The sequence below is a fragment of the Triticum dicoccoides genome, chromosome 2A, assembly GCF_002162155.2.
Source record: "Triticum dicoccoides isolate Atlit2015 ecotype Zavitan chromosome 2A, WEW_v2.0, whole genome shotgun sequence".
Classification (NCBI taxonomy): domain Eukaryota; kingdom Viridiplantae; phylum Streptophyta; class Magnoliopsida; order Poales; family Poaceae; genus Triticum; species Triticum dicoccoides.
In genome coordinates this window covers 610,830,430-610,842,044 of record NC_041382.1, presented here as the reverse complement: position 1 = coordinate 610,842,044, position 11,615 = coordinate 610,830,430, and the positions used below count along the sequence as shown (strand labels likewise).

The window sequence follows — 11,615 nt, the reverse complement described above, 5'->3', positions numbered from 1 at the left end:
GTCCGGCGGAGGGGTTTTCCTCTTCTTGGACCCTTCGGCCCCCCCTACTAGGGCGGCCTTCCTCTTCTTTCCTCCCCCCGCTGGAGGGGGAGAGGTTCTTCTTCCTCCTCCTCGTCTTCACGGGAGGAGTGTGTCTCGAACTCATCGGATGATGAGTCCGACACCACCATATGCCGGGAACTCTTTCGAGTCCCTGTGGCCTTCTTCTTCTTGGCCTTCTTCTCCGGCACCACATAAGGTGCCGGAACCAGCAGCTTCACTAGGAGGGCAAGGGCTGGGTCTTCGGGCAAGGGAGCCGGACAGTTAATCAGTCCGGACTTCGCCTGCCAATCCTGTCAAAGGTGAGGGAGTTTAGATCCCGCATAGAGTCAAACTATGAAGAAAACTTAACATCCTGTAAAAGATGAAAATATTTTACCTCGCCAGCAGGATGCTGCGAGCTGAATCCACGGTCTTCGGAGGCGGATGTGGGAGCCTCGGCGCCTTTGGTTAGCCCCTTCCAGACATCTTCGTACGTCGTGTCGAAGAGCCTGCTCAGAGTTCGGTGCTGCGCCGGGTTGAACTCCCACAAATTGAAGTCCCGTTCTTGACACGGAAGGGTCCGGCGGACGAGCATGACCTGGACTATGTTGACAAGCTTGAGCTGCTTGTTCACCAGGGACTGGATGCATTTTTGCAGTCCGGTCACCTCTTCTTCGTCGCCCCACGACAAGCCCATCTCCTTCCAGGACGTGAGCCGCGTAGGGGGTCCGGATCGGAATTCAGGGGCTGCGATCCACTTCGGATCACGTGGCTCGGTGATGTAAAACCACCCTAATTGCCACCCCTTCAAGGTCTCCACAAAGGAGCCCTCGAGCCATAGGACGTTAGCTATTTTGCCCGCCATGGCACCTCCGCACTCCGCCTGGTTGCCGCGCACCACCTTTGGCTTGACGTTGAAGGTCTTGAGCCAGAGGCCGAAATGGGGGTGGATGCAGAGGAAAGCCTCGCACACGACGATAAACGCCGAGATATTGAGGATGAAGTTCGGGGCCAGATCATGGAAATCTAGGCCATAGTAGAACATGAGCCCGCGGACAAATGGGTGGAGAGGAAAACCCAGTCCGCGGAGGAAGTGGGGAAGAAATACTACCCTCTCATGGGGCCTTGGGGTGGGGAGAAGCTGCCCCTCCTCAGGAAGTCGGTGCGCGATGTCTTTGGACAGGTATCCGGCCTTCCTTAGCCTTTTGACATGGCCCTTCGTGACGGAGGAGACCATCCACTTGCCTCCCGCTCCGGACATTGTTGGAGAAGGTTGAGGTAGGAAGTGCGGGCTTGGGCGCTGGAGCTCGGGTGCGCAGAAGATGGATAGGCAAAGGAGGAAGAAGGCGTAGGTAAAAAGGTGGATCCTTATCCCCTTATATGAGCGGATGCGACTATGCGTCCCCACCAGCCTAGTAAAACTCGCTTGCCTCCCAAGCGCCATGATAAATGGCACGGTTGGGTTACCCACATCCGTATTGATGAGAATCCCGTAAATGGAGGACACGATCTCTGCTTTGACAAGACGTGCCAAGGAAACCGCCTCGCAAAACACGCTGAGGTGGAAAAGTGAAAACGATTCGAATAAAGGCTTGGCCGTAGTGTGATGTCATGCTGCGGAATACGTTAGCAGATTAGATTTGTGTTAATATTATTCTCTCTGTGGCAATAGGTGGAAACTTATTTTGCAGAGCCGGACACTACTCTTGGTGTTTACAAACTTTTATGAAGAATTTGGAGGAGGAACCCGCCTTGCAATGCCGAAGACAATCTACGCGTCGGACTCGTCGTCATTGAAGCCTGGTTCAGGGGCTACTGAGGGAGTCCTGGATTAGGGGGTGTTCAGGTAGCCGGACTATACCTTCAGCCGGACTCCAGGACTATGAAGATACAGGATTGAAGACTTCGCCCCGTGTCCGGATGGGACTTTCCTTGGCGTGGAAGGCAAGCTTGGCGATGCGGATATTCAAGATCTCCTACCATTGTAACCGACTTTGTGTAACCCTAACCCTCTCCGGTGTCTATATAAACCGGAGAGTTTTAGTCCGTAGGACAACTTCATCATACAACAATCATACCATAGGCTAGCTTCTAGGGTTTAGCCTCCTTGATCTCGTGGTAGATCTACTCTTGTACTATCCATATCATCAATATTAATCAAGCAGGACGTAGGGTTTTACCTCCATCAAGAGGGCCCGAACCTGGGTAAAACATCGTGTTCCTTGCCTCCTGTTACCATCCGGCCTAGACGCACAGTTCGGGACCCCCTACCCAAGATCCGCCGGTTTTGACACCGACAATCACCCTCATTCTCGACAATTATATTGCATAGAATAACACAACACATCATCAGCTGCCACAAAGTTTCTGATTCTCACAACATTGCAGCACTCCGCACAATTCCTCAACGAGCTTGAAGCACACCAAATGCCCTCTCCACATCCTTCCTAGCCGCTTCCTGCATTATTGCAAACTGGCTCTATTTTATTGCCATGCGGTTCAGATATGGTATTCATAAACGTCGCCCACTGAGGATAGATACCATCCGCAAGATAGTATCCCATGTTGTAGTCCCATCCGTTGATGGTGTAGTTGCACGATGGTGATTCCCCATTGCAAAGCCTCCTAAACACCGAAGATTGTTGAAGAACGTTGATGTCGTTGTGAGAACCCGGCATTTCAAAGAAATATGTCAAATCCATAAGTCATGTGATGCCACCGCTTCTAGTATGATGGTGGCCTCTCTGGTGTGGCCTTGATACATTCCCCGCAAACCTTTGAGGCAGTTCTTTCATTGCCAATGCACACAATCAATTGATCCGAGCATTCCTGGAAACCCTCTTGCCTCTCCAATAGCCAACAACATCTCCGTGTCCTGCGCATTTGGTTCTCTGAGATACTCAGGTCCAAACACCTCTGTCACGGCACGGGCAAACTTGACAGTAGTCTTCAAGCGCGTGCTCTCCCCTATCCTGACCATCTCACCAACGACATCTGCAGCGGTACCAAGTGCAAGCATTCTCAGAGTAGCCGTCCACTTCTGCTTGACAGAGAAAGAGAGTTGTCCGCAAGAATCCCTTTTGAGCTTGAAGTAGTCCTCGTGTACCTCCACTCCCTTCACAACGCGCAAAAACAATGGTTTCTGCATGTGAAAATGGCGACAAAACCATGGATCGTTCGGGAAAGCAGGATTGGGAGCGAAGTAGTACCTCTGCAGTAGCTTTGCTCCGGACACCCTATCCCGATTGATCACTCTTCTCATTTTGATTGAGCCATTGAAGTTGAGAATATGCTCCACTTGTCGGTCCATTTCCTCTTGCATGCTCATGTCCACTTCTTCGTCTGAATCCGAGGAATCGAAGAACTCATCTTGAATCATTTCATCAAGCTCCGTCGGTCCATACTCCTCGTCCGACGAAGCATCGGAATCCATCGTTTTCCCTAATAAATCACAAAAAATCTAGTCGGACAATGTGTCAAACACATCAAGGGCAAGGTAGAGCCAGAGAGTTGCCGGATGTACCGTGGTGGTGTACGGGCCGGCGACGACGTCCCTCGCGGCGAGGACGGGGGAGAGGACTGCTCTGTCGAAGCTGGCGACACAGAGGCTAGGAACGGCTGCGGAGGGCACGCGGCGGCGGAGTTGCGAGACGAGCGGCACCAAGGAGGAAAAAGAGAGGAGATAGCAAATGGATCCAGCAGGTCTTGGGGATGGATTTGGTGCAATTACGGTGGGATCGGGCTGTCGGATCTAACGTGATGGGCATGCCCGGGCGCCTCATATTTGGGTTGGACATGGGGGGTGCCGGCCAGCCCGGAAGGCCCATCTGAGGGGGCCATCTGGTCGACAAATCATAACCGAGCGGCCCGTCCGGGCGTATGAGGTGGATTTAGGGGCCCGGCTGTAGTGACGTTTGCTGCTTAGGCTAGTCATAGTGGGAGTAACTTAGATAGTAACATAGCACACTCCAAGAAAATTTTGCTTACGTGGCAAGTAGTTAATGAGAGATGATAACATAATATGTAATTGTAACATAATATGTTACTGTAACATAATATGTTACTGTAACATAGTGCTTCCCGAAACAAGATGAGTCTACAAGTTAATAAATGAAGTCATCTATGATACTACTATTATGTTACTTTGCATTATGGAGGTAGTAACTTAGACCAGTGTCATATGCATGACACTGGTGTAAGTTACTCCCACTATGACCAGGCTAGTCATAGTGGGAGTAACTTAGGTAGTAACATAGTGTATTCCGAGAAATTTTTGTTTATGTGACAAGTAATTAATGAGAAGTGGTAACATAATATGTTACTTTAACATAGCATTTTTCAAGACAAGATGAGTCTACAAACTATTAAATGAAACCATCTATGATACTATTATTATGTTACTTTGCACTATGAAGATACTCTTTCCGTTCCAAAATAGATGACTCAACTTTGTACTAACTTTAGTACAAAATTGAGTCATCTATTTTAGAACGGAGGAAGTAGTAACTTAGAATAGTGTCATATGCATGGGACGCAGACTAAGAGCACTCGGCGACTCCACCCACCGAAATCACGTCCGCTGCTGCTCTGTCTCGGGATGTGTGCAACATAATTGTAAAATAGTTTTTCCTGGCTATACACGACCTGTAGCGTATGCTTGAACAATTTGTACTTGTCCATCGGCATTAACTGTAACTGCATAGGGGTCCATTAGAGCACTGTACAGTTCAGCCACCATAATCAATTCAACACTCATGCACGTACCTTCACGAGTTAAGCCCGACCCCAGAAAGACTGCATTGCCAGATCTGAGGAGAGGGAAGAAAGTTCTCAACGAATCATACTGTTCTTCTTCCACAAAGATCTACTATCCCTTTTCTTTAACCAGACAAGAGATATTGTTTTGGTACAAGTCCGAGGAGTTGTAGATCTTGGAGAAAAGATGTGATTCCGTCGCCAGATCCCCAGCCCGATCCATGAAACGGCTCACTAGATCTGAGAAACGGCTTCCATGGAAGGTAAACTAGCTTGTTTTTAAAGAAAATCATCATATTCTTACTGCACAACCCGCTCACCAAAAAGATTGTTGAAACTGCTTTTGTGGTAAAGCGATGGAGTGCCGGCTGTTCAGCATGGTGGGACATGGTACATTGAATTGGCGTGTAATTTCTGCAGTCATTTAATGTTTGCATGGTAGTTGTGAGCAAAGGGCTGAATGCATGTTGCGCACAGGACGAAATGAGATATTTGAGCTGTGTGTGATAAAGTTTGTTATGTGGATTATTATATGACAGTACAGACGGACCTCTAATTTGAGGTTTAAGAAAAATCAATTTGTGTAACAAATAAGTCCTAGCAGATGAGTACAGGCAATTTTATTTTAATAATTCGAGAGGAGTGTAGCAGAGTGATGGAGAGAATAGAAAATAAATAAAGATTTGCTAAAGTGAAAATGATATTAGTACTACAAACGAGTAGACGCGAAACATGAAATATTAAATAAATTGCATGGTAATTGGAATTACATAGTCCGTTTAATGGGGGCAGACGGTGCTTTAGGATTTAATGATTACTTGATTTATTGTCTACATTTAACAATGTTTGGTAGTTGGGAAGATGATGCATGTAGGCAGTCTCGCGTTTGGACAAAAGTTTCTCTGCCTAAAAACAGAAACACGTGAACTTTAGTACGGACATACACTGCAGTGTATGATAAAGATGCAAGGAAGAATGTCTAAATACAAAACAGCTAATATAGTGATTTCAGATCCCGAGGATAATTGATGAAACAGATTCCGGGATAGTCGCAAGCGCTCCTAGGCAATTTCATATATGCATGACACTAGTATAAATTACTTCCTAGTGACCAGCCTTCCCTGAATCCCGATTCCAAGTGTTGCGCGCTTTTCCACGTCGCGGCGTTGAGATTCTCGAGCTTGCCGGCCAGTGCATCGCTGTCTCGAGCTCATGAGCTCCGCCCGGCCCACAAGTTAGCAGCGTCTTCGATAATCTCCAAATGGATCCGTGAAAGATTACGTAGCGGCCTCGCGCTCCGACCGGGACGTGATGCTCTCTGACGAACACACGTAGGCTGTGGCGCAAGCTGGTTCACCGTCGGCATCAAGAAAAATACATTCAACTTTGTCGACCTGGTACCGTACTGTTCCTAATCAATTTCCTCCACGTCGCTGTGGCTGTGTATGGTATTGCTACGGTTCCCCGCCGTCCCAGCCGGAGCGAGTCTACAGGAGCAGTGTCGCATAAAAGGGTTATTTCCTCCTTTCATCTGCCTAATATATTAACGTTTTTAACTATTAAAAGATTAATAGTACATGACATTTATAATATAAAAATCATATTATTGAAAACTCCTTTCACACACGAATTTAACGGTGTGCTTTATGTAAGTTGCATGTCATATATTACTGTTTTAGTATTTGCTTAAAGTTAGTCTTGAAAAACACGTTAGGCCCTATATCTATATATAGATGGAAGGAGTGAGTAGCTCGCTGGACCATCTTGGCACCCCTGCCCTGCTCTGCCTCTGCCGCTGAGGTGATCTGCTCATGGCGGGGAGCATCTCGTCCGCGCTGTTGCTCCTGCTTAACATGGCGGGCGCGCTGCTCGCCCCCTCTCCCCGCGCTCCTTTTACCCAGAGCCTGCCGGGCGCCGCCGATGACGACGGGGACGTCGACTTCTTCTTCTTCCCCTTCCTGGTGCGCTACAAGAGCGGCCGCGTCCAGCGCTTCGTGGGCACGGACACCGTGCCGGCCTCCGTGGACCCCGCCACCGGCGTGGCCTCCAAGGACGTGGCCATCGACGCCGCCGCGGGACTGGCCGTCCGCCTCTACCTGCCGAGCCTCGGCAACGGCACGAGGAGCGGGCGCGGCGACAGGCTGCCGCTGGTGGTGTTCTACCACGGCGGCGGGTTCGTCACGGAGTCCGCCTTCTCGCCGACGTACCAGCGGTACCTCAACGCGCTCGCGTCCAAGGCCGGGGCGCTCGTCGTGTCGGTGGACTACCACCTCTCGCCGGAGCACCCCCTCCCGGCGGCCTACGACGACGCGTGGGCGGCGCTCCGGCGGGTGCTCAGGAGCGCGCGGTCCGGGTCCGGGGCGGAGCCCTGGCTGTCGCGCCGCGCCGACCTGACGCGGCTGCTCCTGGCCGGCGACAGCGCCGGGGGCACCGGGGGCAACATCGCGCACAACATGGCGATGCGCGCCGGCAGGGAGGGCCTGGACGGCGGTGCGGCCGTCCAGGGCATAGCGCTGCTGGACCCGTACTTCTGGGGGAAGCGCCCGGTGCCGTCGGAGACGCGGGACCCGGCGGAGCGGCGGTTGAACGACCGCATATGGAGCTTCGTCTGCGCGGGGAGGTACGGCCCCGACGACCCGGTGGTCAACCCGGTGGCCATGGCGAGAGACGAGTGGCGGCGGCTGGGGTGCGCGCGCGTGCTGGTGACCGTGGCCAGGCTGGACGTGCTGAGCGCGAGGGGCCGCGCGTACGTGGAGGAGCTCAGGGCGAGCGGGTGGGGCGGCGAGGTGCGGCTGTACGAGACGCCCGGCGAGAACCACGTCTACTTTCTCTTGCAGCCGGACGGCGAGAAGGCGGCGAAGGAGATGGATGCGGTGGTGGCCTTCATCAACGGCGACCGGTCATTCGGGAACTCGAAGCCAGAGCGTTCGGCCAAATACACAAATATCTTAGGAACTCTCGCAGAAGGACAGGAGAAGAACAACGAAAAATGAAAATCCAGTTGCAAGTAAAAGGAACAAATCTATCGTTCTCGTTCCCATAGGAGTATCAGTTTCTTTTATGATGAAAGGCACTCCCGCGTTGCTTTCACTGAACACTGGAGCGGTCGTATTATTATCCCTAAATGGCCTCTTTTTCAAACTTAAGCACACCAGTGGCTCCTGGGTGGCAAGAAGAACAAACGACAACGTGACCGTCAAAATCTTTCCAGGTTATCAACGCAGCCAGAGTTATATAGATTTGCCAGGCAATGGCATAACAACAGATAGACTGCGATGGTACATATTACTCATAAAACAACATCAAGCATAGAAATTTGCAAAACCGAGGTCCAGCCAAGGAGAGTCTCTCCGCTAGAATTAGTTCCCTTGGGCAGACTTAATTCACTGCGTCTAGATTTCTAAATAGAAAAAAAGATACTTTAGATTCGGATTTTATACAATGGCCACTTGCGGATGGCATCCCGAACCAGGGCAAGAACGGATGACCGGGAACGCTGATGGCAAGTATCACTGCTTGAAGCGCTGCAGCAACAAAGATTTATTCAGATACCTGTGGCATTTCAAACAAGAGCTACAACAATGGACCACGTAAAGGTTTGGTTTAACTCACATCATTGGGTCCGCGAGCATCCTTAAATTGCTCCGATATCTCCTCCCTCGCTTGTTTAGCTGAAGATAGAGAAGCAAAAGTTGTCAGCTTTTTAGCACAAATAAGGCATTAAAATTGAAACCGTAGTTTCAAATAATGTGATAAACAATAAAAACACAATGCGCATAAACAATATCTTCATACTGTATAGTAGCATCTTCATAACAGGAAAATAAACTAAGACTCAATTACATAAACTGCAACAAGTGGTGTAATATGAAGATATATGTCACATTTCCTACCACAAACAAAATGATTTTACTTAGATTCACTATGCTAACTTTCATACAAAATATTCTCAAACCAATATTCACCGAAATAGGTGAAACATTAAATGAGCGACATACAAGGAGTAAGCAATCGGTATAGTGATGCTACCTTTAGATGAGAGATCCTCCAAAGTCCTGTTGGTCCTCACAGCAAACCTCTGGAAGGCACGGCTGCACAGTAAAAAGAAACATCTTGCTCAGAACAAACAGCACCAAGGCAAGTAAAATACTCCCTCCGTAAACTAATATAAGAGCGTTTAGATCACTAAAATAGTGATCTAAACGCTCTTATATTTGTTTACAGAGGGAGTAGAAACTAACGGATATCAAGGGAAACTCATGGTGTCTAAACAAAGTGGTTAATAATACTCCCCGGTGGTTACTCGACATCAGAGTAAAATATAACATGACACAAGAAAAACCCAACAAGCTCCGCCCTATCCAAAGCATAGGAAACAAACTCAGATGCAAGCTCAAGGACATAAATCAATCACAATTTTAAAAGAGATATTAAAATTTTCATTTACAGAGGCAGATTCAGAAGCAAGTCAATCAGCACAGATCCACCCGAAGTAGACCCTAAGACTGGGGCAACATATGAAATCATCATCCTCTTGGATATTCATTTGCTGACACTAAGGCATATTTGGTATAAAGGTTATAAGCATCAGAAGTTTAATGCAGTTCAGCTAAATGAATTATTGGCTAAGTGCCACAGCTCACATGGATTTGTTCACATACATAGATATCAGCAACATGTAAGAGAGTGGTAACTAAATAAAGCAGATGAAAAAACATCTTACTCAGAAAGAACAACAACAAGGCAGGTAAAACAGAAAGAAACAGAAATCAAGAACAACCGAAACTGTGGTATCTCAACAAAGCAGATAAAAATATTTCAAAAGGCTGCAAGAGTGTGGTTCCTGAACATCAGAGTAAAATTTAACAAGATGGCACAAGATAAACTCAACAAACTCCACCTCATCCAAATTACAGAGCACAAACTCACACCAGTCATGAGGAGCTAAGGCAATCATAATTTTAAAATGAAATAACAAAACAATTCATTTACAGAGTCAGATTCAGAAGTATATCAATCAGCACAGATCCACCAAAGCAGACCCTAAGACTGGGGCGACAAATATGAAATAATCATCCTCTTGGAAATTCATTGCTGACATCAAATCATCATTACAGGCATCAGAAGTTGAAAGCCAAATTAATCATTGGCAAGGTGGCACAGCTAGCATGGATTTGCTCACAGAGCATGCTCTCTGCAGTTTCCTTGATCAAATTAAAATAATTTAACTGGCTAAGTTATGGTTTCTCAAATGCAATTTTAATCAAAATTAAACAGGCAGACAAAGGTTGTAGCTAGGAGCAGAAGACTATTTTGTTGAAGTAATCACAGTTTGGTCATCTGAACTATGCACTTGTGATCATCACCGAGCTTGCAGACCGATAAAAGGAAGTACAAAAACAAACAGAGTTCGACCTCATTGATAATTATGCTTTCCACATGAAGAGAGTTGAGACATATGTTTGTCTATCATTTTAGTTTAATCATCGGCCAAACAAACAAACAAAAAGGGCAAACCAAGAAGATAATGTGGTAGGGGGACTTAGAATTTGGGTACTCGGCAAGTAAAACAAATGCCAGTTATGACGAAGGAGACCAAAAATCAATCATCACCGTCCATGGCAATTCTGACAATTTTCTTGAACAGTGGCAAAAAGGACTAGTTCATTCTCCAGAAAAGGTGTGGTCAAGGTCATCAGACAGGAGCAAAATACTTTTTTTGTTCAAATAAGGGGACAACAAAACCATAAATATACGTCAGACAAAATTTAGACATAATATACCAAAAACCTAGTGCAAATGCTCCATGTACACTCAGTCCATCAGGTGTTCTTCGAATAGTGTGATCACTCCCGCAAGAATCATTACAAGTCTGCTAAAACACATCATCGTTGTCATGAAAAATCAAATTGATTACCAGCTCATAATCGTCAAACAAGAGAAAGGACATAAACACATACAGTAACTGTTCGGCAAACAGGGAATGTAAAACAACACACAAATGTAATGCAAATGTTGCATAACAACTCAGTCCCTTAGATGTTCTTTGAACTGTGCGATCATTTCCGCAAGAATCATTACGGGTTTTTAAGAACTCAATCACTGTTACCATGAATACATCATTTCAATGAAACCATCAAACAATACAAGCCTATCAAAGCAAATAGCTCTAGCAACAGAATTCAGATGACACCTCAACTGGATCCCATTGTGTTTAATTCAAAATAGGGGAAACTAACCACCAGAATTCAGATGGCCATTCCATATGAAGCTAACAAATTTCTAAAAAAAAAATGAGGATGAAAGAAACATGTGATACAGAGTGTATGTATCCTCGCTCCTTGGGAAATCTATGTGCCCACCCGGTCCCTTAGATGTTCTTTGAATCAAGCGATCATGCTCGCAAGAAGCATTACAGGTCTGCAAAGGCTCATCACCTTCGCGGACGACTAGTTGGATTTGGGGGATTTTTGACCAAAGTAAAAAAAAATCGACCTTTTTCCTAATAATGATTGAAACTCAAATCCCAAAAATACAAACAGACCGCACGCATCCTAGAACAAATCAATACCAGTAGCATGTATGCAAGAGCCGTGCTGCACCCTGCGTCATGGGGAAACCCTACGAGGGCACATGAAATGGCGAGCCCGCGATACAACGAGCTGATGTGGCTTGAAGGGAACGAATCCGCTGGGAACCGACCGGAGAGCCGATCCCCCCAAGGACCAGATGACGAAGCGCTACCAATCCGCATGGTATCGATCAAACCAAATCGACGATGGAACCCTCGCGAGACAACGACGGGTAGATCTAACCTAGGTTCTGAAGGGAGGGACGGA

The 11,615-nt window shown here is 47.3% G+C and overlaps 2 protein-coding genes, 6 non-coding genes and 1 pseudogene across 8 annotated transcripts in view; 1 reads left to right on the top strand and 8 right to left on the bottom strand.

The window, feature by feature from the left end:
- The first annotated feature begins 6,553 nt into the window (after positions 1-6,553).
- Positions 6,554-7,945, top strand: LOC119355695 (probable carboxylesterase 13). Its single transcript, XM_037622542.1, has one exon. The coding sequence runs from the start codon at positions 6,588-6,590 to the stop codon at positions 7,767-7,769; it is 1,182 nt and encodes a 393-aa protein (XP_037478439.1). The 5' UTR covers positions 6,554-6,587; the 3' UTR covers positions 7,770-7,945.
- A 21-nt stretch (positions 7,946-7,966) lies between these two features.
- The window catches only part of LOC119355696, a 4,156-nt gene continuing 507 nt past the window's right edge, over positions 7,967-11,615 (bottom strand). The window contains exons 2-4 of the mRNA XM_037622543.1: positions 8,806-8,867; positions 8,389-8,447; positions 7,967-8,300 (exon numbers count right to left, since the gene is read on the bottom strand). Coding sequence (XP_037478440.1) covers positions 8,286-8,300; positions 8,389-8,447; positions 8,806-8,867 — 136 coding nt within the window. The 3' untranslated portion in view covers positions 7,967-8,285. The remainder of the gene's footprint in view (positions 8,301-8,388; positions 8,448-8,805; positions 8,868-11,615) is intronic.
- On the bottom strand, positions 9,225-9,310 carry LOC119359994. Its single transcript, XR_005172773.1, has one exon. It is a non-coding gene; the product is annotated as a small nucleolar RNA U31b (small nucleolar RNA).
- Positions 9,770-9,856, bottom strand: LOC119359993. The gene has a single exon (XR_005172772.1). It is a non-coding gene; the product is annotated as a small nucleolar RNA U31b (small nucleolar RNA).
- Positions 10,059-10,151, bottom strand: LOC119359922. Its single transcript, XR_005172747.1, has one exon. It is a non-coding gene; the product is annotated as a small nucleolar RNA snR60/Z15/Z230/Z193/J17 (small nucleolar RNA).
- On the bottom strand, positions 10,315-10,394 carry LOC119359969 (annotated as a pseudogene).
- LOC119359877 lies at positions 10,585-10,669 on the bottom strand. The gene has a single exon (XR_005172707.1). It is a non-coding gene; the product is annotated as a small nucleolar RNA SNORD25 (small nucleolar RNA).
- LOC119359875 lies at positions 10,798-10,886 on the bottom strand. Its single transcript, XR_005172704.1, has one exon. It is a non-coding gene; the product is annotated as a small nucleolar RNA SNORD25 (small nucleolar RNA).
- LOC119359876 lies at positions 11,133-11,223 on the bottom strand. The gene has a single exon (XR_005172705.1). It is a non-coding gene; the product is annotated as a small nucleolar RNA SNORD25 (small nucleolar RNA).